Below are 22,571 nucleotides of genomic sequence, written 5' to 3'. Positions count from 1 at the left end.
ACATTTTGAAATGCCACGAGTTTTTACACCATATAGGACACTGAATTATTGTCTCATTTAACAAGGTAAGTTGCCAAAACTTTTTAATACATTTTTATGTAAACCTTATAGAAATGAAGGGGACACACAGGCTTGGATAAAAATGAAGAGGATGTACAGGCTTGGAGGTTGTCCGGAGAAGGTTAGATAGACAGAGAAGCATCTTCATTCTTCTTTGGAAATTTGTCAAATAAGGTAAATCGACAAAATTTGTGAAAAGACATAGCATTCAGAATTTAGAAAATTATGACGGATTGCTTGCAATGTAGAGTAAGTCACACTAAGTAGTAAAGAAAGTACGCTGAAAACACATCTCCCTTAATTCTTTACAATCTTTTGTGAAAGACATTCGTAATACTTTCAAATCCACAGTAGTTGCCACTCTGTTCATTAATTTGATTAGTTTCCCATTAATAATATTTTAATTCACCAATAAACATACTAAATTAATTTTATTTCAACACCAATAAATTGTGCGTCAAAAATATTGGATCTCTTCGTTCATTTTCGCTGAATTGCCATTAGCATTTAAATTTCCTGCAACAAGACATTCTGCCATACGCTCTCACTTCTTTCGGACACATTTTGTAGTATTTACACTTACTATAGCAACGGGCCACTCTAGTTCTACGTTAAGTTGTAAGTAAAATGTGGATATTATATATTTACAGATAATCGAAGTAGAAAATGATGCAGTGTGATCTACGTCAGAGAAAAAAAGTGATTGTGACATAGTATAATATTAATTAAACAATTTTATTCTGCTTCGATCCTCTGTTTACTTCTTGTATGTTTGGTTCATATCTGAAAACTTACAGTGGCGTGCAAAAGTATTCGACCACCTTTTAAAATCGCATAACTTTTTTTAAACCAAACGACTTGAGTTTTTTTGAGAAGCTAGAAGGATTAGTTTGCTAAGTGACGTGATTCGTCGTTTTGAAAAAATGCTGTGACGTCCCGGCCCCACCGCATGGATCACGCCGTTTTGTCTCCGCCGGCGCCGCTAGAAGTCTACTCTTCTCGCAAGTCCTATCGTCCACTCTCGTTCGCATATATACAAGTTCCAACTTATTTTCTCTCAGTCCCCGTGTGTCTAGGGCAGGGACCGTCAGCTATAGCCCCACTGATGAGTCTGGCTGACGGTCCCAAGACGAAAACACGCACATCTTCTTTTCCTCCTCGATCTTTAATGCCAATCTATCTGCCCCACACAGTACTCCAAAAAGTGTGACTGGCCTGAGGGATTACGGTTACGCCGGAGGCGACGGGGCAAGATCCTTCTTTACGTTCCGAAATCAATCACCAATCACCATCTCGGTTTCGGATGTAACAATAATGCACTTGGTTGGAATAGCAAAAAAAAAATAGAAAAGGTCGTTTTTTAAACTTTTTTTTATGAGCCTGTAACGAAAATTCAAAAAACCCGTTTGTAAATTTAAGTAGTCGAAATAGTCGAATTAGTAGCGACTTGGCAGCGGGGGGAGTCTTGGCTGATGCCGCGAGTCCCAGGCGCAGCTCTGGCCATTCGACCTGCAAGCTTACATACCATCAGAGAACGGTGGTTCCCCCCAGGGCTGACCGCGCCGTCCAGCGCAACCGCACCTCTTTCCCCTACACTGCCACGGGGTCAGAGGGGTTCGGCGCGACCGCGCCTCTTTTCCCCTGCGCTGCCACGGGGTTGGAGGGCCTCCCTATTATAGAAGGTTCGAGTTGCCATCTGGCTGCAAGGATTGCATTAACTTCCCTGCATGGCCCAAGAAGAAGGGCCTCCTCTAGAGAAGGATGGCTTTGGATGGCCGTCTCGTTAGGGTGCGCATTTACCCGCCAGTATTCTACCCCGTTTCTCGAGTACGTGATCGCTTTTTGTAGGCCCGGGCCAGCTTGCGGTCAGACCGTACTCGCGGGAGTGACTATCAACGGAGGTGGGCGATCCCTGCCTAGACGCACCGTAGTGCGCCGAAGTTTTATGCGTTGCGCCAGCCACCCTCTACGGCCAAAGGTACCAGCCCGCCTCTAACTGTGTCCGCGGTGTATAGATCTGTGTCTTGTCGCTGCTGTACCAGATCTCCTCTCCACCCCGTACTCTCGCTTTTACTATTACAACCATTACTAGTAGTCCTGGGCCCGAGCTGCCGGTGTCCGTTCTTCGTCCACGCCACGACCCCCGGGGCTGTGTTAGCTGGCGTCTGTTCGCCCTCGGCTTGTGGGGGACGGCTTGTTACTCGTGTAAGGCTATCTATCCCTCCCTCCTAGACCCATCTTTCTCCCCTGTGCCCCTGACTCGACTCCCTGACACTCCCCCCTTTTGTGACTTTTCGCGCCCTCGCGAGTAAATCCGCCCCATTCCCCCCCCCCCTTTGTTCTGGGTCAGATCAGGTCTAATTAGGTAATATTCGTCGAGATCTGGTAGCGAGGCACAGGTCAGATTGGGGCCGCCACCACCCGCCTCTGCGGCCCTCCGCATTGAGATGTGTGAACGCCGGTGCGCCGGTATCGCTTGACGCTTGTAGCGCCCCTTCTCATCCTCTTTGTTTCCTCGCTGTCACTCCTACCCGCAGCCCCTGCCCCAGCGGAGCCACGGAGAGGAGTAGCCGCTCGTACCTCTAGCCCAAAGGCCCTTGCTTCCCTCGCCCGAAGGCCCTTGCTTATCTCACCCGAAGGCCCTGCCTTATCTCGCCCGAAGGCTCTTGATTATCTTGCCCGACGGCCTTATTCGCTTCAGTGCACCATACCAAACGGGATTCCGCCCCCTCGAATCGCAGCTACAGCCTACTCCTCGGTCTACTTCCGAGTCCTTGACTGATCGAGGGGGCCAACGTATAGGCCCTCCCCTTCCGGCGGTGATGGACCTTAGATGCCTTTCTACGGATTCACCTCCTCCAGGAATTTCGCCACGCTATCTACTCCTATTACACTTACTTCCTCCCCTCTGACTATCTCGCTTCCCAACCACTTCTTCCTTACTTCCATTGTGTTGGGAGACTTGCACAGGACGTGCATAGCGTCCTCCCTTGCCACCTCGCACAACGAGCATATGTCCGATTCGCTTACTTAGATTTAAGTAAGTTATATAGGTGTCCAAAATTTCATCAAAATCGGTTAACGTTGCTCTGAGCTATAAACGCTTAAATATCGCAGAATAAGGTCGAAAATCGCTGGTTTCGGGAATTTCGCGATTTTCGACCTTATTCTGCGATATTTATGCGTCGAAAATCGCTGGTTTCGGGAATTTCGCGATTTTCGACCTTATTCTGCGATATTTAAGCGTTTATAGCTCACAGCAACGTTAACCGATTTTTATGAAATTTTAGACACCTATATAACTTACTTAAATCTACAAACAGTTTTTTTTTTAATTTTCGTTACAGGCTCATAAAAAAAGTTTAAAAAACGATATTTTCTATTTTTTTTTTTTTTTTGCTATTCCGACCAAGTGCATTTTTTTTCAAAATGACCAATCACGTCAGTTAGCGATCTAATCCTTCTATCTTCTAAAAAAAACTCAAGTCGTTTGGATTAATATTAAAAATGTTATGCGATTTTAAAGGGTGGCCGAATACTTTTGCACACCACTGTAAATTTAAACCAATTCCACCAATACAATTGTCTTGAAGCTTTGCAGGCGTGCGTAGTTTGGATGACAATACAATATATTTTTAAAAAAATGACCCCGAGGGGGTGAAAAAATTATCCAGTCATCAATAAACACTACAAAATGTGTGAAATCCCCACAAAATTACCTTTTTAAAAAAAGGTATAAAAAAGTGTGCCAAGTATACGCGTGCGCGCAGACAAACAAGAAAAACTGTCGTAAATTTATTAATGTGCTATATTTAGCTTTAGAAAACTAATGACATACAAAAAGTGTGTGTATTATCATTATTATTATTATTCTCGTTATTAGAATTAAGTGTTTTCAAAATAAAAGTCATTGTTAAGTTTAAAAGCTTGGATTTTAATCCTTCACTGCAACCAACGTACCCCCACCTATCCTATACTCGAGGGGACGTCGCTCTCCTCTCGTTCCGATTCAAGCACTGAATGCATAGATCGCAGCGCAGTCGCTGCGCGCATTCATCATTCTGTTTCGCTACTGCGGTTCATGCGTTCTTGAAAACGGAACGCTTTTTCCTGGGTTTCACGTGAAATCAAAATGGATGCTACAATGCACAAAGAAACGATATTTACAATATCCACATTTCCAACCTCATACCCCCCATTTCCAATAGAGAAATTCAAATAATCAAAGATTGTAGAACCAAATACGCATGCGCGCAGTGACTGCTTCTCCTCTGAGTTTCTGCGTCTGCTGCGTGCTCACTGTACCGGAAGCAAAAGGATTCTAGGGAATTCTTTGCACCACCACTGCGCGCAGTAACTAAACCGGAACAGTTGTCTCTGTACTTCATGCGCAGTATGCGTGAATCGGAACGCAACCTCAGTTGTTTCATAACAGCGGAACATGTGTAAACCAGGCGCATTGAGTAAAGGAGATAAGCATTAAGAGAGAGTGTAGTGTAAAATGTACAGTATTGCTATAACGAGGCGTTCCCCCGTTAGGTATTATAAAGATTTAATAACAGAACACAAGAACTCAAAGAAACTGTATTGAATACAAGAACTATGAAGTCGCAAACGGTAGTAATGGTCTCAGCCCTTCTGCTCTCAAAAGCGTCTGGTTTAGGAGTGACAGCTTGACAGGAGATCGATCCGATCGCCTTCTTCGCCGTCATCTTATCGTTGTCGCGAGCACTAGTAGGCCTTGGAGTCTTGTCCATAGGGTGCTCGCAACAGTGCTCCCCCCTCGGGAAGAGCAGACGTCCCGACCGCACCAGCCTCTTGGTTCTTCTTGGTCATCGCATCCAGGACTGAAAAAGTGATAGGGAAGCTCCGTGGCTTCTTCATACTGCCGCCTCGACATTTGTCTTTTCGCTCAGGGGAAAACCACGCAAAAACCCTGAGCAAGTCGTGGATTCGGCGGACCTCCAAAGAATTTCCACGTCTTTATCCTCCACTTGTGTCTTCGTTCTTGGGCACTTCTCTCTTGAAAATGGCTTCTCTTCTACGACGACGCGTCCTCATCTTGGGCAAAGATGAGCGGGGAAGTCCTGACGTCCAGCGGTCGGAACTTCTCAATGACGTTCCTTTTGTAGTCCGTCTCCTCTCTTGCTCTCGGCTTTAGTCGCTGGAACTGCTCCGGCTCGAGGTCGCGTCAGAAGTAGGTAGGCGTGACGATCCGGGCTACTTCGGGTGTCGCCATTCCGGACTCCATCTGAAACTCCTCCAGGAGACAAGAATCCGACTATCCTATTAGACGAGGGGCAACAATTTAACTGGTCTAACGTGTACGAAAGGCGAGACGGATACGGAAACAGGGGATGATAGCTAATCATGAGCATGTTATTGGCCCGTTCCCCGATCAATCCGCCCAGCACCCCCAGCTCATCTCCGTTTTTTTCTTCCTCTTCTCCATCTCTCCAGCCTTGGCTTTTTGATGGCCCCATTCCTCTTCTAGGCATCCTGTGCGTTCTGTTAGCGCTCCCATCTCCGCGACATCCTCTCCAGCCGATCCAAACAGTCGCACCGCTTGTCCGACTGGTGGTTGGGGATGCCATTTCCCGGCTGCTGTCCACCCTGTTGAGGCGGACCTCTTGGTATGCACGTACCGTGGAGAACCCAGGATCCACGCCAACAGGGCTAGAAGAGCGGTTCCTCGTATGTCCACGCTCAACTTTGGTCTGCTACTCTGTCGTAGCACAGCCGGGGAATTCGGGACCGCGTATCCAAGCCGCGGTGGCAGTTCCCCGACACCTTGTCCCTCGGCGTGGGTTATTGTGCTCCCTGAAACAATCCAAGGAAAAAGAAGGCTGGGCTGAGAAGATAGCCTTCGTAGCCCAGTCCACCGTATTAGTTTAAGACTAATCTTCAAGCTCTTCGTCTCTTTACGCTCATGTCCCTTGGAGCCTTCATTCCTCTTGAAGTCTTGACACTTGTGTCCCTCGGAGTCTTCATTCGAACGTGAACCACCTTGCATTTATTCTGAGGTGCAACAGGAGGTACAACTCCTCCAAATGCTGCGGGACAACCGCCTCCTTCTCTTCTTCCTCCTTCTTCTTCTCGGCGGTCGACTCGCCAAGACATATCTCTGGCTTCCCGGGAAGGCACAATGCATTCCGGGACAAGTCGATGCTGCAACGGTGCTTTTTCAGAAACGCTGCAGAAGGAGCAGTTTTCACCTGGGAGTTATTGGCCTTGTAGCAGTCGTTCTGTATGTGACCCGTCTTCCCGCATAGCCAGCAGATCCTCGGAGGGTTGTCTGTTCGATCGACGGGTGTCTCGAACCTCCTCCTCTTTGCGGGCCTCTCAAAAGTGTACGAAGATTTAGTTCTCCGTTTTTCCGTAACGCGATCGCGGGATTTTACCGCGGGACCGCGAGACATCGTCTCGACGGTTTCCATCTCCAGAGTCCTGGTAACCACCGCTCTCAGAGACGTGAACCTGCCGAGGCGCAATATCCCCCGGCATGAGAGGACCAGACAATGCTGTAACGAACTGAGACGCGGCAAGCTTATCCCGGGTCTCCGCCGGACAGTCGGCAAAAGCGGCCCGCGCCAGTCTCTCAATCTTGATGGCGAGCGAAGACATGCTCTCGTCCCTCCGCTACCGATGGCTCTGGAAGAGCACATAATTCAAATTTGATTCCTCGCCGCGTAGCGGAATCGAACGCAGAAACCAGATCCGCGAAACATTGGCACTGGGCAGCGGAGAGGATAGTGAGGATACTCCACGCCGAACCCCCAAGGGAAGCGATCAAGGCCGTGGCCTTTTTTACGTCGTTCCAGCCGTTAGCGTGCGCGATAGTCTTAAATTGGAATTTGTACTCCTCCCAAGAGGATTCCCCAGCAAAAACTGTCGGTTTTACGGTATATCCCAGACCGAGCACACGATGCTCTTCCCGAGTATCCCGAGAAAGTGAGTTTGGTCTCGGTAACGGGGCAGCGGCGAGCGTGTCGACGGGGGCAGGACCATCCGCTGGGGGGATATTATTTGCACAACTATTAACATCGGAGATTGTCTCGCGATCCCGAGGACATTTTGTAATGAGGAGGCTACGACCTGGATACGCTCCTGCATTTCCAACATGCGCGCTTCGAAAGCCGCCTCCCGGGCTTCCTGTGTTCTTCGGTTGTTCGTTTCCCTCTGCATCCTGAGACGCTCCTCTCTGTTTCACCGGGCCTCGTCGTCCCTTCGCAGCTCCCGCAATTGTCACACGATGCTGAGCTGTAGGCTGGTGAACAGGTTCTGCAGGGACGTGTCGCCCGCTGCTCCAGGGGGAGGTTTCGCACAAGCCGTGGATGCGCGAGTGGGCATCCCACTTCTGACACCAGTATTACAACGAGGTGTTTTCCCGTTAGGCATTATAAAGATTTAATAACAGAACCCAATAACACAAAAGAACTATATTGAATACAAGAACTATAAAGTCGCGAACGGTACTAATGGTCTCGGCCCTTCTGCTCTTAAAGGAGCATCATCAACTCATCCAGACAAATCATCTCGAAGTATCCAGAAGGCGAACGTAATTATAGAATTGAATAATTTTCAATTATTTTCGTCGCAGAAATCGAGATTTACATTATCTGCAAGACAGAAAAGTAAGGTTATGCGCGAATGTTTAGCGTCTTGTTTCGTAGATAATAATTTAACACATGTTTTCTTATAAATTTGAATGTTCGCAGGAGCATGCATGATAGCCTAGGGTGTGTACTGTGTTGAGATGAAGCTGAAGTAAGTAGCGCATGAATTCTGTTTATTCATATGTTACGTTTAATTTTATACTAATATTGTATTTGTTTTCAGCGCTAACACAATACGGAATATGGTGATTCTACACAGAAAAGAAGTCGACAATATAGAAAATTTTCTGATATCGCACCTAGTATATGGATTTGTAAATTCAAATATTGAAAATTCCTCTTCGGATTTATATTGTTGCAAGCACCGGGTATAGGCCCGTGCATAGCCTGCTGGTGCTCGTAGCTCAAGATAGAAGAAGGTCGGCCCCCTTCAAGAGGACGATCGAGAGGCCGACAAGAAGACGGTCTTGTACCGTACACCATTGCGTTCGGACGTACGGGTCGCACCTTTGTAAACTATTGGTCTGTGTAACAATATAGTTCAGTCGTGTGTGCGTCCGTCTAATTATTCTTCTGTTCCTTTGCGTCGGGGTGGCCTGCGGTGAAAACGCCCCGGCGCAACAATATATACATGGAGGTCTCATGGCCTATGTCTCCTGTGAATCCAGTTGCCGACCAACATCGTGCGAGAGAGAAAGCATCTTGTGAATTGGTGCGAGAGAGAGTAGTATAAATCGACCGTAATGCACATACACCGATATCGCGCGAGAGAGAGAAACATCGTGCGAGCGAGAAAAGTATAGATTCTCAATGGCCCGTAATGCACAGGCACCGATATCGCCGGCGACTATCCGCGGTTGCTACGATTATCGTTGTTTACGTTTGTACTTAACTTTTGAAAAACGGTTATACTAGTTATATTTTGAAATTATAAATGCCATGCTGATATTACGTGCTGTGCGGTAACCGAGATAAATCGGCTTCCTATTATTCGTAAGTAAATATATGTAATATTTAATAAATTAAATTAATTAATGTATGTCGTGCACACAAGTATGTGATAAATTTAGGTTTATTTTTTGTACGATATTTGTTCATCTTGCAAATGTAATATTAATTTCACTCCTTCGAAATAGATTTCCGAAAAACAAGGAATCTCGTCAGAAATGGCTATCTTTTTGCGGCATTGATGAACAAGTTGAGAACACTGGTACTAAAGTTTGTTGGAATCATTTCCAAAAAGATGATATAATTTGTCTAGCTAAAGACACAATTGTTAAGCACAACGTTGTGCCATCTATTTTGAGGAAGAACGTGGGGTACGATATTTCATAACAGGATATGAATCACTTTAATACAGAAGCAAACGTCGAAATGAATTTGTTGTTAGAAAGTTTTCATTCGCATTAATGAAACGAAATAAAATTGATAAACTGTAGTTGATGATGTTTATATGTATGTAAACTTCAATATAAATTGTATATATGCAAATAAATAAACTTTATTGTTAATATTAATCGCGTGTACGGTAATTAATACAGACAGAGATGTGAATGTGAATTATTAAGAAAACACACAGTTTATATCGAGAAATGATTAAAATATAACCCATAACCACAATTCCGAACGAATTGAAATCAGTCTATAACCACAAAAGGTAGAAAAATTAACAAAAAGACTATTATTTTATAGAATTAAAAATTATTATTATTTTATTTAATGAAATAATTAATATTAAAAATAAACATTCATATTTTAGATGTCACGTCTGCCACCACCACGCTGTTATCGTCCTCTTCGTCCTCGGCCTGTCCACCCGCCTCTACCCCTTTGACTGTACGCCGTTCTTTTTTAACGATTTCTTCAACTAAAAAACAGCGATAACAAACAAAAAAATCGTTTAAAAAAGCACAATTACAACGTTACAAAGAAGTTTGATATGAAGTAAGACATAATACCACAAGATGCATAATTATATTTATGATTTCGTTATGCAACTCCTTGACTTCCGCAGGCGAAACGACATCCTCCCTCGATTCATTCGATTGATCAGCAGGGGCATCAGCCACCTTGACGATTTTTCCATCTTCTTGTACTGATAAATACTCCATTGACTGAGACATCTTAATTAATGAAATAATAAAGATTGTAATATTTTATGGCAAATACTATGATTGAATGACCATACGGGGTGCTTCTTGCGCTAGAGTACACAAAGGCCTCTGAATGTCTTGTAAATAAAATAAAAGAAAATCTAACGAAATTTGCTACAGAAGGCAGCATCGCCTTCAAGAACTCAAGCAAAAGAATCACAATGTATATGTTTGGGAATGTAATAGTTCCTACTTCCGCCACACTCACTCTCACCGCAGCACCTCGCGGGCCGCGATCCAGCGACGCTGATCGATGAGCGAGCCGCCAATCAGCGCCCGTCGATCGACCAATCATCGATGATCGATAAGCCAATCAGCGGATGTCCGCCATGTTCTCACTCTCGTTTCGTGTCTCGTTCCCAGTAACGGTCGTTTAAGCGCGTCTCGTACCTTTCAAGCCTCTTTTTGTATATCTCACTTTGAAGCATCGCTCACTCTCAGTACATGTTATCGAAGCTTGTTCAGTGAACAAATCTCAGCTCACCTTGAACTCTCACGCACCGCCAATTAATATAATTGCGTGGACGCCACGTGCTGCATCCACGCGGTAACATTCGGTCTCTCTCTCGTCGTGGACAGTGATCAATAAAATCATTGTGCACTTTCAAGACTTCTCAATTGTGTTAACTGTTAATGTTAGAACAATAAACTGACGAGGTGTTTCACCGAAACTGCAAAAGTGTAAATCAGTAACCTGTCTAAGATTCCTCTCAACTCTCACCTTAGCTCACTCTCAAACAGTATAATAGTATACAATGTAATCACAGACGAGGTATAGAATAGACCCATCACCTTATGGGACTTCGTGTCGCCACCTAATCTGTGGTACCGACCCATAATTTCAGGACTGAATTTAGCGACCTCTGTTCATGAACAGCGTCCAACTCAGCAACTACTCTGAAATGTGTTGAAATGCTGAAAGGTGTTGCGTACTTGTATACGTGTGACTTGTTTAGAGAGAGAGTTTGACATAAGAGGGTAGGCTTTTGTTACGGTATGCTTTGGCTCGGTTGGTCAACGACTCACGCGGATTTCTCTCCGAAAATCCATTTCGTGGATCAAGACACCATGGCGTTCAGAAATGGCATTTCTTCAAAGCCCGTGCAAGCTATAAATTGCAAGATGACATTGTTTATTAGCACTTTGCGTACCCTTGCGAACCCTTTCACGTATCGTGCGCCGAAAAAAGTATTAAAAATTCACGCTGTTACTGATATTCCCACAAGTTTCTAATGCGCTGTTTAATCATTCCAGTGAAGTAATAATAATTGGATTCCGTTTGCCCCTAATATTAGTTTACCGCCAACACTGAAATTTACAGTAAAATCTAATTTTAAAAGTCTCGCAGAAAGTTACATGATGCATGAGTGTCTTGTGGTGCATGAATGCAACTGCAAATCGAGTTACTTTTGAAACCCGCATTGTGAAATAAAAGTTTGTCTAGCCCTGAGAAATTCATCGGTTCAGTGAAGTGTGTGCATGGCATAGTGCATATTATCTCGTGATTTCTCAATTCGCGCATCAATTTCATCGATTACTGGACCATGTGGGAGGCCTTTTAATTTAACAGGATTCCATTCAGATATACCCGTTACTTAGAAGACTTTCAGAAACTGAAGGATGTTTAAAAACAGAAAATGATTTTGTAATCGTGTGCAACGCGATTGTAGAGTCAGTGCCTGTGCCTGCCAAAAAGTGTTTCATAGAGTACCGTGCCTCTACGTGTTAGTGATGTGAACGCGAATTCCCATAAGGTGATAGGTCTATCGTTTTAGCCTATACTTCGCCGATGTTAGTAACTAAGGGGGAGAAACAAGTATCTCACTCATATTTCTCCAAATATTCCTGCAACTATTCACTTACACTAAGTTCAACTAAAACGTACTTATACATTATAAATAATACTACGTGATATGTATAAGCATTAACATTAATGTATCGAACGATTAAACATTGAGAATAAAAGAGAATTCAGTCGGCGCAGAAAATCATTTGCAAATCCAAGGCCAAATGTTACAAATTGCTTGATATCTCGAGTTCAATCGATTATAGTTAATAATAATTTATACTGGGCGGTTAGTGTAAATGTTGTTAACATTATTTGTCACAGCAATAGCCACTGGAATGGATATTTTAGCCGAAAATCCATTTTTGCCGAAGAATTCGCTGGATTTCGCAATTGTAACTAACCGTCGACCTTGTTTTGATCGGGGGACATCATTCCTCGAAGTCTACATAAGGAGCTCACAGATCTTCATGTACTCAGTCGTCGTCGGTCCTCCGGGCTTGAAGGACCTCCGGGAACCCTGGAGCTGCCGAGCCACCTGGATCCACTGGACTTCCTGGGGACCTGGTCAGGGGTTCAACCCTGGTTCTTCCTCCCCCTCCCCCTGGAGCTGCCGAGCCACCTGAACCATTCGGAACTGCTGAACTTGCTGGGGACCTGGTCAGGATTTCAACCCTGGTTCTTCCGCCAGCCTCTCGCCCCTCTGGCCTGGGTTCGTTTATTCGCTTGGTGCTGATGAAATTTTGGGGTTCGGTAAGTTATTTAAAATTTTATTATTTTGCGAATGTCAAATCTGATTTCTTCGGTCGTTTTCCATCATCTGTCCTATTTCCATGCATACTTTCGAGAATTTTGCGCGAGTCGTTCTATTTTGTGTATTTCTTCGATGGGTTTGCATGATTTATTTTATTTGATGCATTTCTTCGATGGGTTTAAATGATTTATTTCATTTTCGTGAATTTCTTCGATGGTTTTCGCTGATTCATTTCATCTCGTCGATGTCTTCGATGGTTTTCCCTGATTCATTTCATGTCTTCGATGGTTTTTCCTGATTTATTTCATCTCGTCGATGTCTTCGATGGTTTTCTCTGATTCATTTCATCTCGTCGATGTCTTCGATGGTTTTTTGTGACTTCTGTCACTCTGTCATGCATCTCATCGATGGGTCTACATTCTCTGCTCTTTCCTTCAAGTACTTATCTCTGCGGTGGTTTTGCATGCTCGTGCGTGCTCTGCTGTTGGTCGAAATTATCTCGATCGTCTCCAACTCAATAAGCTTTTCCTTAATTTCTTTCCAGGCCGACCACACCGTTACTAACATATAGTAGTTGATTGTTTCAGCTTTTCAGGTTCACCGTTACTCGGGGAATGGAGTTAATAACACGATATATTTAAAAAGAAACTAGTGAAAAGTGATAGTGAAAAGTGATCGTGCAAAGTGACAGTGAAAGGAGACATCTAAGGAAACCTAGGCTAATTTATTATAGTATGAAGTATTTAAGGTCCCATGTAAAATTGCCAAGCAGTCACTAAATCATTAACTTTGTTGTTCGTTTATTGGCTCCTCATCTGTGATGAGGAGGTTACCGCTGCTTCCGTTTGCGGAAGCAAGTGACTGAGCATGGAATCGGTATGGGTGGATCGGTTTCATCCCTTGGTGTTCTTGTCCAAAGGGAAAAGTTTCGGGCGTAGGGGGTGCACCTTATGGTACACTGCCTGCGTAAGTCACCCGGTTCGATTACCCAATCTCCGTGTTAGACGGCTTGAGTCAGGTCAAGTGTTTGCTCCTGACGAGTCGCATCGGAGCAACAGGAATCGTCTAGGAGGCGCCGAGCGCTTTTCCCTTTCGACTTGGACAGCAGGGTGGTAGGAACTGCGCCGTCCAATACTTGTTTCATGCTTACCCTTCGCCTTTCCTTCTTTCCTGAATTTCTTTTAATCGAGTGATTGCTTGGCAGTTCCCTAGATTCTATATCTAAACCGAAGGGATCGATGGAACTTTGTTTCCATCCATCTCTTTGGTTTAGTAGGCTTCATGTACAGGGAGATCGATGGAACTTTGATTCCATCTATCTCTCTACGGGTCTCCAAGCGCAGCAACCTCCTCGCGGTGAGACCTGGTAATCGGTGAGAACCGAGCCGATGGCTGCGATTGTCAAATATTCTAGTCGTATATAAGAATTTCTTTAACTTGCAATACTATGGTAGAATGTAAGAATAAAATATGTAACTTAAAATGTTGTTCGATTGTTCCTACCGAACCCCAGAATACGAGTATAGTGTTAAGATGGAAGAATAAGTGCAAGTTGGAATATTTCAGCGAGATACTGGAACTGTTGAGTTTTTCACAATTTTTAAAGCCCTCTCTGCTTCAGCATTTTATTGAAATATACAAAGTTACAATTCCTTTGCGAGGTATTCCACGTTACATCATGAAAACATGTCTTCCACAAATAATGTTGTTGTTTATATAAATTTGTATGTTAAATAAATTTGTTTTGCGTTAAATAAACCGAAATAGGACAGCAAGGTTAAAAGACGAATGTGATATCGTTTTATTTTCTTCCTCCGTTCTTTTCCGTTGAACGAAATATGTTCATAAGACGATTTTTAAATTGTTACTCTAACAGAAACATTTGTAAATCGCGGGCATTGACTCTCAAAACATAAACTAGTTTTACTCGTGCTTAATTCTAGTTCCTACCACGCGTAGTGTTACAATCTGTTTTGAGACTTCACCGGTAACGTTGCATGCGACACTAAAATGGCAAGGGGGTCCTAGGACCCCCTAAACCGGCGACACAAAAATACATTGCTTGATAGGTCTATTCTATACCTCGTCTGTGATATAATACTTACATTTGAAAAATCAGACATTTCTTCGTCACGAAACAACGCACCAAATGAATACTTAATTGGAAATGAAATTCACCCTACGTAACAGACTGTTTAAACAAATCTATACTTCTCTCGCTCGCACAATGTCTTTCTCTCTCGCACCATATTGGCGACAGTTTCGAGTTTTCAATGAGACCTCCAAGTCTATATGCTCTAAGGTGGAAACCTATTGATACAATGTCGCCCTAATGTGCCACGCGCGGTTCACGTAATACAGGCCTGAGGAGCTCCGAGCATTACGGCATGCAGCCGCGGGGGCCAAGACACGCGGTGAAAGAAAGGGCGTTGCTTCTGAAAATCGGCCGAAAAGAGCACTTAATTCCCAAGCCCGATCTACAAACAAATATTAATATCCCCCCGACAAACCTAGCTCTATACCTATACCGATATCTCATGACACACTGAGGGTGTGCTCCGATTCACGCATACTGCGCATAGATCGCTGCGCGCATTCATAGCGTTCTGTTTCCAACAGCGCATGAACCGCAGTAACGAAACGGATTTCGGTGCGTTTAATGCTTGTGAGGTTGCGCGGGAATGTTCAAACTTACTTACAATTAGCTATGCAGTTGGATGGATTACGTTAAATTTAATTCCAGACTTTTTGATAGTGGTCGAAGCACGCTTTCTAACTACATCGGTTACTTCGTCCTAAGAATCGGGGACCGACTCCTAACGAAATTTGATGGCTTTATTGTTTTCTGGATTTTCTCAACCCGAGTTTTTCTATTTTTTTTTTTTTTTTTTTTTTGAACAGCGGCAATTATTGAAAACGAAGTACATATTTTATAAGTTTTACAGGACGAACTGCTGCTTACCCAGCGAAATTTGGTAAGCAGGTGTGTAAGGGAAAAATGAAGTTATTTATTATCCGCGCCCGGAGTAAATTGAAGGTTTTGAAGGATATTGAATACAATCACAGGCTCTCGTACATCTTCTGGATTAGAGTATAACTGCAAAGTTAGCATTATAAGAACACGTTCGAAAAACTTAGCAGTAAAAGCCTTTAAGAAATAACAATGCGCGCCACGTATTTGCTTCCTTTCTCATCTTCCGTCTCGATCCTGCCGTAAACCTTCTAGGGATGTGTTGTTCGCTTCGAAATTGAGTCCGTTGCGTTGGTTGCGATTCATACAGCGAGTGCATAGACGGTATTACCTGATTCGTAGAATTCATAATGCGTGCAACAAATGCAGAAAAAAAACATGTACCGTCAATTCGCATATTACGCGCATGCGTATTTGTCGCTTTACGTGTGCTTCTGTATTTCGAATTCGAATACTGCAAACAGGGAAAAGCAGGGTAATGCCGGCTACATAAGCAAGAAACGCTATAAAATTTGAGCAACTTACACATTTGCTAGTTTTTTTTATATGAATTGATAGTTTGAAGTGTTTAGTTTTTATTAGTATGATCGAGAAAGCATACATTTACGTTGTAACAAAGTTGGAAGCAATAACACAAAAATGTCCATTTGACCGGAATTACGGAATTAACGTGGGGTAATTCCGGTCATGATTTTTCTTTATAAAAGAAGTGGAAAAATTGTTAAATTAATAAGAAAAATATAAAAAGTTCACAAATGTAGCGTAAAAGAACGAAATATCCAAAAAACATTTATTGTCATGTAGCATATGAGTTATATTTTCTGTCACTTCGAGGACAGAAAATCGGCTCCTCGAAGTGACAGAAAATATAACCTATATGCTATACCCGATTTCATAAAGATACCGTTGCGGCGTAATAATAATAGTTTGGAAGGATGTCAAGTCATAAAAAGTTGACAAATGTAGCGTAAAAGAACGAAATATCCAATAAACATTTATTGCCATGTAGCATATATGTAGGTTATATTTTCTGTCACTTCGAGGAGGGGACCATATAATTTGGTGTATGTTTTTTAAAGCGTACATAAAGAGCACTCTTCATGCGCTAGAAGTGGGAGAATTCTAGAGAATCCTATGTGCCACCAACGCCACCAGTGCACGCACAGACTGAAACGGAACGGTTTTCTCTGCAGTCTATGCGCATAATGCGTGAATCAGAACACACCCTGAGTGTTTGGGAATCATCTAGTTCCGCTCACCGCCACACCCTCGCTCACAACCGCACCTCCTGGACTGTGGAACTCACGGCGGATCCCCAATCGATCAACCAATCAAAACGCCCCACGTCGATCGGTTCTCAGTAATATTCGAGACGACGCGAAACGGAAACGATCACCATCTTGAATTATCACTCTTGTTCACGTAGCGTGCAGCAACAGACGTGGTGCATACAAGTCTGCTTTGCTCAACTGGTGAATTCTTATTTCTTAGCGTAAATCATTTCTCGCATTGAACTCTAACTTTAATCTTCTCACGACCACAAGCTCTGCTCCTTTCACGCTCAGATCGAGTGTGGATCGTCGCGAGTGCACCACATGTTAGTGCATGTGCCGTGTATCACCTCGTGCATCGCATAATCGCGAGTAGACATTTCAAGCACATTTTTCAAAGACTCACGCTCAGTTCTTATTGCATTGTGCATTTTAAATAAACTTGACTCAGTTAATTTTACGTGCTGTATTCCACGCCTATTTCACCGTCGAACCTAACCCTCATTCTCAACCAGTGCGCTCAACCATCAAATTTCTCAAACATTTGGTCCATCGAGCCGGATCGACGGTAAAAGGTGTGAGATAGTGCAGTGCAGTGCTCAAGCTCAAGCTCACCCGCTCACTGAACAGCGTTCAAAATGGCCGGAGACGAGCCGAAAAATTCAAAAAGGAGACTTCATCGACGTCAACCACGTCAGTGCCTGAGGAGAAGCCTGCGGAGACCACGCTCACCGTTCCCAAGGAGACTTCTGGGAGCTCCCTGTCGAGCGACAAAAGGGATGCAAGATCAACATCTCCGTCTACTCTCCCAGCAAACCTCATTGTAAAGGCCAGATCGCAGCTGGGTCGTCTCAATTCTCTTAAGACCTTGCAAGCTCAGATCACGACTCACGCTCACACGACGTCCCTCGACGAGGTTCTCCCAGCTCACGTCGAGGAAGTGCACCGAGAATTCGTCAAGGAGCATGAATACATTTGGTCAAAGTGGCCGGTAAAGTGTCTCGACCACGAGTATTTTGCGACAGACATGGCAACACAGGAGAGGTAGCTATCTTTGAAGCTCAAAATTCAGCTGAATCGCCTCAGAAAAGATGTCGAGGACATCGTTCATTCAAGAACTGCCAGCTCAAGCGCAACCCCTTTTCTAGTCTCTAAGCTGCCAGAGATTTCATTGCCTACATTCTCCGGCAGCTACGTAGACTGGCCACTATTCAGCAAGCTGTTTACTTATCTCATTATTCAAGACACATAGCTCATGGAGATTGACTAACTCCACTACCTGCATTCGAGTTTAAGTGGAGAGCCTTCAAGGCACGTGAACCCTTATCCAATCACGGGCTCATCTTTCCAATCATGCTGGGACTACCTTACGAAACAGTTTTCCAACAAGCGGGTGCTCATTCAGGAGCAGCTGGATAAGCTCTTCAGCCTGTCACTCATCTCAACCCGCAGCTCAACTGCACTCGACAACTTGTCATCGTTCACCGAGGTGAATAAATCCCTCACGGCTTTGGGTGCGCCAGAGGACATGCACAACTGCATGCTAGTACAACTGCCTTGACAAAAACACTCGGGAGGCATGGGAGATGTCAGTGGGCAACTGGAGGCCTTCGTTGAAAACAAGATCGTCGCCTTAGAGCGGCTGTAGACCTCGGCTCACTCTTCAACTTAGAAGAAGGCTCAAGCTCCCTCTGCTGCCCCAAGTCGCTCAACTCAGCGCAAGAGCGCGGCTCACGCTGCAACGCAGCCTCAACCCCGCTCACAGACTCAGACTCAGACATCACCGAATAGTTACCCTTGAGACTACTATTCAGAAAATCACTTTATCGTCATGTGTCCACATTTCAACGGGTTGACCGTGGAGGTGCGACGTAAGCACGTCACAACTTACTCACACTGCCGGAATTGCTGTGGCAAGCACAAGACCGACGTGTGTAAATCGGCTCATCGGTGCAAGACTTGTGGGGCTAGGCACCACACAATGCTGCACCTCGTTCAACCTAAACCTCCAGCTCAAGATCCCGCTCAACCCTGATCAACCTCCGTTGCAGCACCACTCACTGCTCAGGTATCTCTTCAGGCTGAAGGGAAAACATCTGAGGAGGCTCACGAGTATTGAAAAGACGGTGCAGTCGTCGACTCAGGCTCACGCTCAACAACACTTCAACCCCACTCACGCTCAACAGGTCAACGCTCTTCTCACTCACACATAGCAACTCTCACATCGTGCTCATCAATCACGCTGTTAGCAACAACTAACGCACAGCTCATCTCACCAGTGTCATCTTCACCAGTTCGATTGCTCATTGACTCAGGCTCGGAGGTCACCTTCATCAAGGAGGAGCTCGTCACTCAACTCAACATTCAACGGATGCAATCATCCATCTCGATCATTGGCATTGGGGGAACAAATCAACTCAAACTCGAGGAGTCGTATTGATAACGTTACGTTCGAACTACGACACTTCAATGGTATACAGTCAAGCTCATGTCCTCAGGGCATTGACGTCAAGTTAGCCATCTGTTGAAGCACCTCGTCAAGAGTGGCCACACCTCAACGGCATCAAACTGGCCGATCCAGAATTTCTCAAATCAAGGCCCATTGACATCGTCATCGGCGCAGATACGTATGGACAAATCATCAAGCCCAATCTCAAAAAGGGAGATCCCTCAATGCCAATCGCTCAACTATCAATGTTTGCACAAGAGTGTGAGGATCACTTTTGAGCGACACACGCGCGAGACTCTACAGGGCGGTATATCGTACGCATCCCGCTCAAATCCTCTCCACGCCTATTAGACAATTCATATCAAACAGCTCACGCGTGCTTCAAACGCACGCTCTTCAAGCTCAATAAGGACAGCGAGTATCGTGAACTCTATCATGGGTTCATGAGGGAATATGAGGAGCTTTATCATATGATAAGAGCACCATCAATCTCACCTAATATTCAATCCATTTTTTTATCGCGCTCATGACGGCGTGCTCAAGCCCGACAGAAGCGCACAGGTGCAAATCTCCTACTCAACATCTCTGACGTCCTGTTGTGGATTCGTCAGCACAAGTACATCTTTGCCACCGACGTGACAAAGATGTATCGTCAAGTCAAGATACATGAAGACGATCAAAATCTCCAGAGAGTGCTATGGGTTGATGAAAGCTCAAAAGAGGTGCCCTACAAGCTCACGACGGTCACATATGGGATTAAGGCTGCTCCATTCCTAGCTGTCAGAGCTTTGCTGCAACTGGCTGAAGACGAAGGCCATCGCTTTCCTCTGGCAGTGCCCTCAATCACTCATGCCAGATACGTCGACAACATATTTGGCAGCGCCGACACAGGTGAGACACTCATAACAATTGCTGAACAATTAAATGACCTGTGCAACGCGGGAGGTTTTCCACTTGCCAAATGGCATTCAACCTACCCTTCGTTGCTGGACTTAATCCTTCCCACCACGCGAGCCCTCGGCTCAATAGTATCACTAGACGACTGCAATACCAAAATTCTTGGATTACAATGGAACGTTCTCAATGACAACTTTTCTTTCTCATCCAAAACAAATTTGAACTCAAAGCTCACTAAAGGCCTCATTCTCTCACAAGTAGCTCAAATATTTTATCCACTCGGCTTTCTATCACAAGTCATAATTCAAGCAAAGGCACTCCTGCAAAAGTTGTGGCTGCACAAGCTCAACTGGGATGATCCACTGCCACCCCAAGTCACATCTTACTGGCTCACCATCAGAGAAGATCTTACAAGGCTGTGCAGGCTTTCAGCTCCTAGGTGGTTCAACACCTACAACAACTCAACACTGGAATTACACGGCTTCTCTGATGCTTCTCAACTTGCCATGGCAGCGGTAATTTACATTATCGTGGCATCACCTTCCACAAATCACAAAGTGTCGACACTCGTGTGCTCCGAAACTAAGGTGGCACCTCTCAAGAAGCTCACAATCCCGAGGCTCGAGCTTACTGCAGCATTGATGCTTGCAAAGCTCACAAAATACATTCGAGCAACTCTTCAGCTCATCATTGCTACAATACACCTGTGGATGGATTCTCAGGTGACACTAACATGGATCAAATCTCATGCATCACGTTGGAAGGATTATGTAAGGAATCGTGTCTCTCAGATTCAAGAGCTCACCCCAAACGTATTGGAGACACGTTCCTGGCACATCAAATGCAGCTGACTGCGCATCACGAGGTTTAACTACATCTCAGCTTGAACAGTATAGGCCATAGTGGACAGGACCATCATGGCTTTCTCAACCCAGTGACTCACGGCCATCACAACTATCAATGAATGACGACTCGAGTGCACTAGAGGCTCGTCCTGGAATCTCTAATCTGCTCAACATTCAAGAAATCAAATACTATTGGGATCTAATATACAAATACTCTTCTTTTGACAAGCTCATTCATATCACTTCAGTTTGTTTCAGAGTTCTATCAAAATTAAGGAGATCACCGAAAGTTTATTTCAAGAGTCATTCCCCCTAAACCCATAAAATAGATCTTATATACATATACATAAAATCCTCAGTTTAGTTACAAATAAAAAACAGTTTGATGATATACAAACATGTCGCAATTCAAATTTCAGCAACTTACCTTGTGCTTGAGACTGCATTTTGGTTGCAATTCAATGGCACAACGATACATATTTGTAAAAACACGCGGCATCTCAAATTTTGACAACTTATCTTATTTGACACTCGGTAGGTTATAACTTGACGGTAAGTTGTCAAAATTTGGAGTAGATTACATAGTGAAGATAGCGATTGACGAACGAAACTTGTGTTAGTTTCTTTTGGCTGAAGGTGTGCGTGTAATGCGTATACGTATTATGTCGACGAAAATTTTGACTAGAGAATCACGAGAACAAGAACAAGAAGAAAATCTTTTACCATTTTTGTATGATACATAACAACATATTATGATATCTCTGTCATACGTGGATATCTAGATACGCGGTAGCGTCTCGACGCCAAGTACATGTTTCGACACCCTGTATATGTCGACTGTCGCTGCTAGGGGGTGGAAACTCCAGCAAAACTTTTGGATCAGTATTTGCGCGCCCTCTAAGCTATGAAAGATTTTGTTTGAACTAAAATTCAATATGGCGGCTCATGCCGGAAAAATTAAATACACTCAGAATCTGCGTATTGTAATATGTAGAATAAGAAATACATTTCTTGACATGTTATGAAGATTTGGTTATGAAATTCAGGTATTAGAGAAAAATATTTAATTAAATTTGCAGTAATTTAATTAAATATTTCACATTCGCCTGAAGTTTCTTATTTAAACCTTCCCCACATTTTCAGTTATTATTCGCATAATTGGACATTATTTTGCCAACAATAATTGATAGTACCAACAATTGTATCTCTTACCCTACATTTTGTATAATATACTTAATTGTAAAAAAAAAATACAAGTAAAGGTAAGGATTAGTGAGTGGCTCAAATTTCTCTTTGAAAAATGTTCCTTGTATTGAAGCAACAAGGAGGAATATTCGCTTCCAAGTTACAGTGGGCCTCGTTCAATAACGCACTGAAATTATGAAAATTGCAGAGGTGAGAGACACATGTATAACAGTGATTGAATCTAACATCTGTGCATAGTATCAGTAATACTCCTGAGGTATCTATACCAGCATCAATCGCGGCGAATTCATTATTATTAAAAAAAAAAACATATTGGTCATTACTATCTTGGGTGTCTATAGAAATACTACTCTCTTCTAAGTTCTGCGCTATTAAGGCAAAATTGGGAAGTGAGAACAGTGTTGTCGCCTCATCATCTTGGCAATTTCCTTTTACAATTTTGGCAGAAGTTAGATTGTTAATCAGAAGAGATTTATAGGAGTTTTCGAATTGCATGCAAGTAGGATTAATATTTCGTCTTTTATGACTCCTGATCATTCCAAAAAAAATTTCTAGTGGATCTT

General features: G+C 43.8%; 2 protein-coding genes and 1 long non-coding RNA gene across 7 annotated transcripts in view; 2 read left to right on the top strand and 1 right to left on the bottom strand.

Moving 5' to 3' along the window:
* Oatp33ea (Organic anion transporting polypeptide 33Ea) overlaps positions 1-22,571 on the bottom strand; it is a 132,424-nt gene that overhangs the window by 88,066 nt on the left and 21,787 nt on the right. The gene's annotated exons all lie outside the window — the stretch shown is intronic.
* The window catches only part of LOC143378570 (uncharacterized), a 137,127-nt gene continuing 114,740 nt past the window's right edge, over positions 185-22,571 (top strand). The window contains exon 1 of the long non-coding RNA XR_013088300.1: positions 185-234. This is a non-coding gene — a long non-coding RNA (uncharacterized LOC143378570). The remainder of the gene's footprint in view (positions 235-22,571) is intronic.
* LOC143379011 (uncharacterized) lies at positions 15,924-19,330 on the top strand. Its single transcript, XM_076831258.1, has 4 exons — positions 15,924-16,015; positions 17,203-17,655; positions 17,902-18,125; positions 18,798-19,330. Exons 1-4 carry the CDS (start codon positions 15,924-15,926, stop codon positions 19,049-19,051), a joined length of 1,023 nt encoding a protein of 340 aa, XP_076687373.1. The 3' UTR covers positions 19,052-19,330.

This window comes from Andrena cerasifolii, chromosome 2 (assembly GCF_050908995.1).
Source record: "Andrena cerasifolii isolate SP2316 chromosome 2, iyAndCera1_principal, whole genome shotgun sequence".
NCBI classification, from domain to species: domain Eukaryota; kingdom Metazoa; phylum Arthropoda; class Insecta; order Hymenoptera; family Andrenidae; genus Andrena; species Andrena cerasifolii.
The sequence above is the reverse complement of the archived record's forward strand: the minus strand, read 5'-3'. Positions and strand labels throughout refer to the sequence as shown.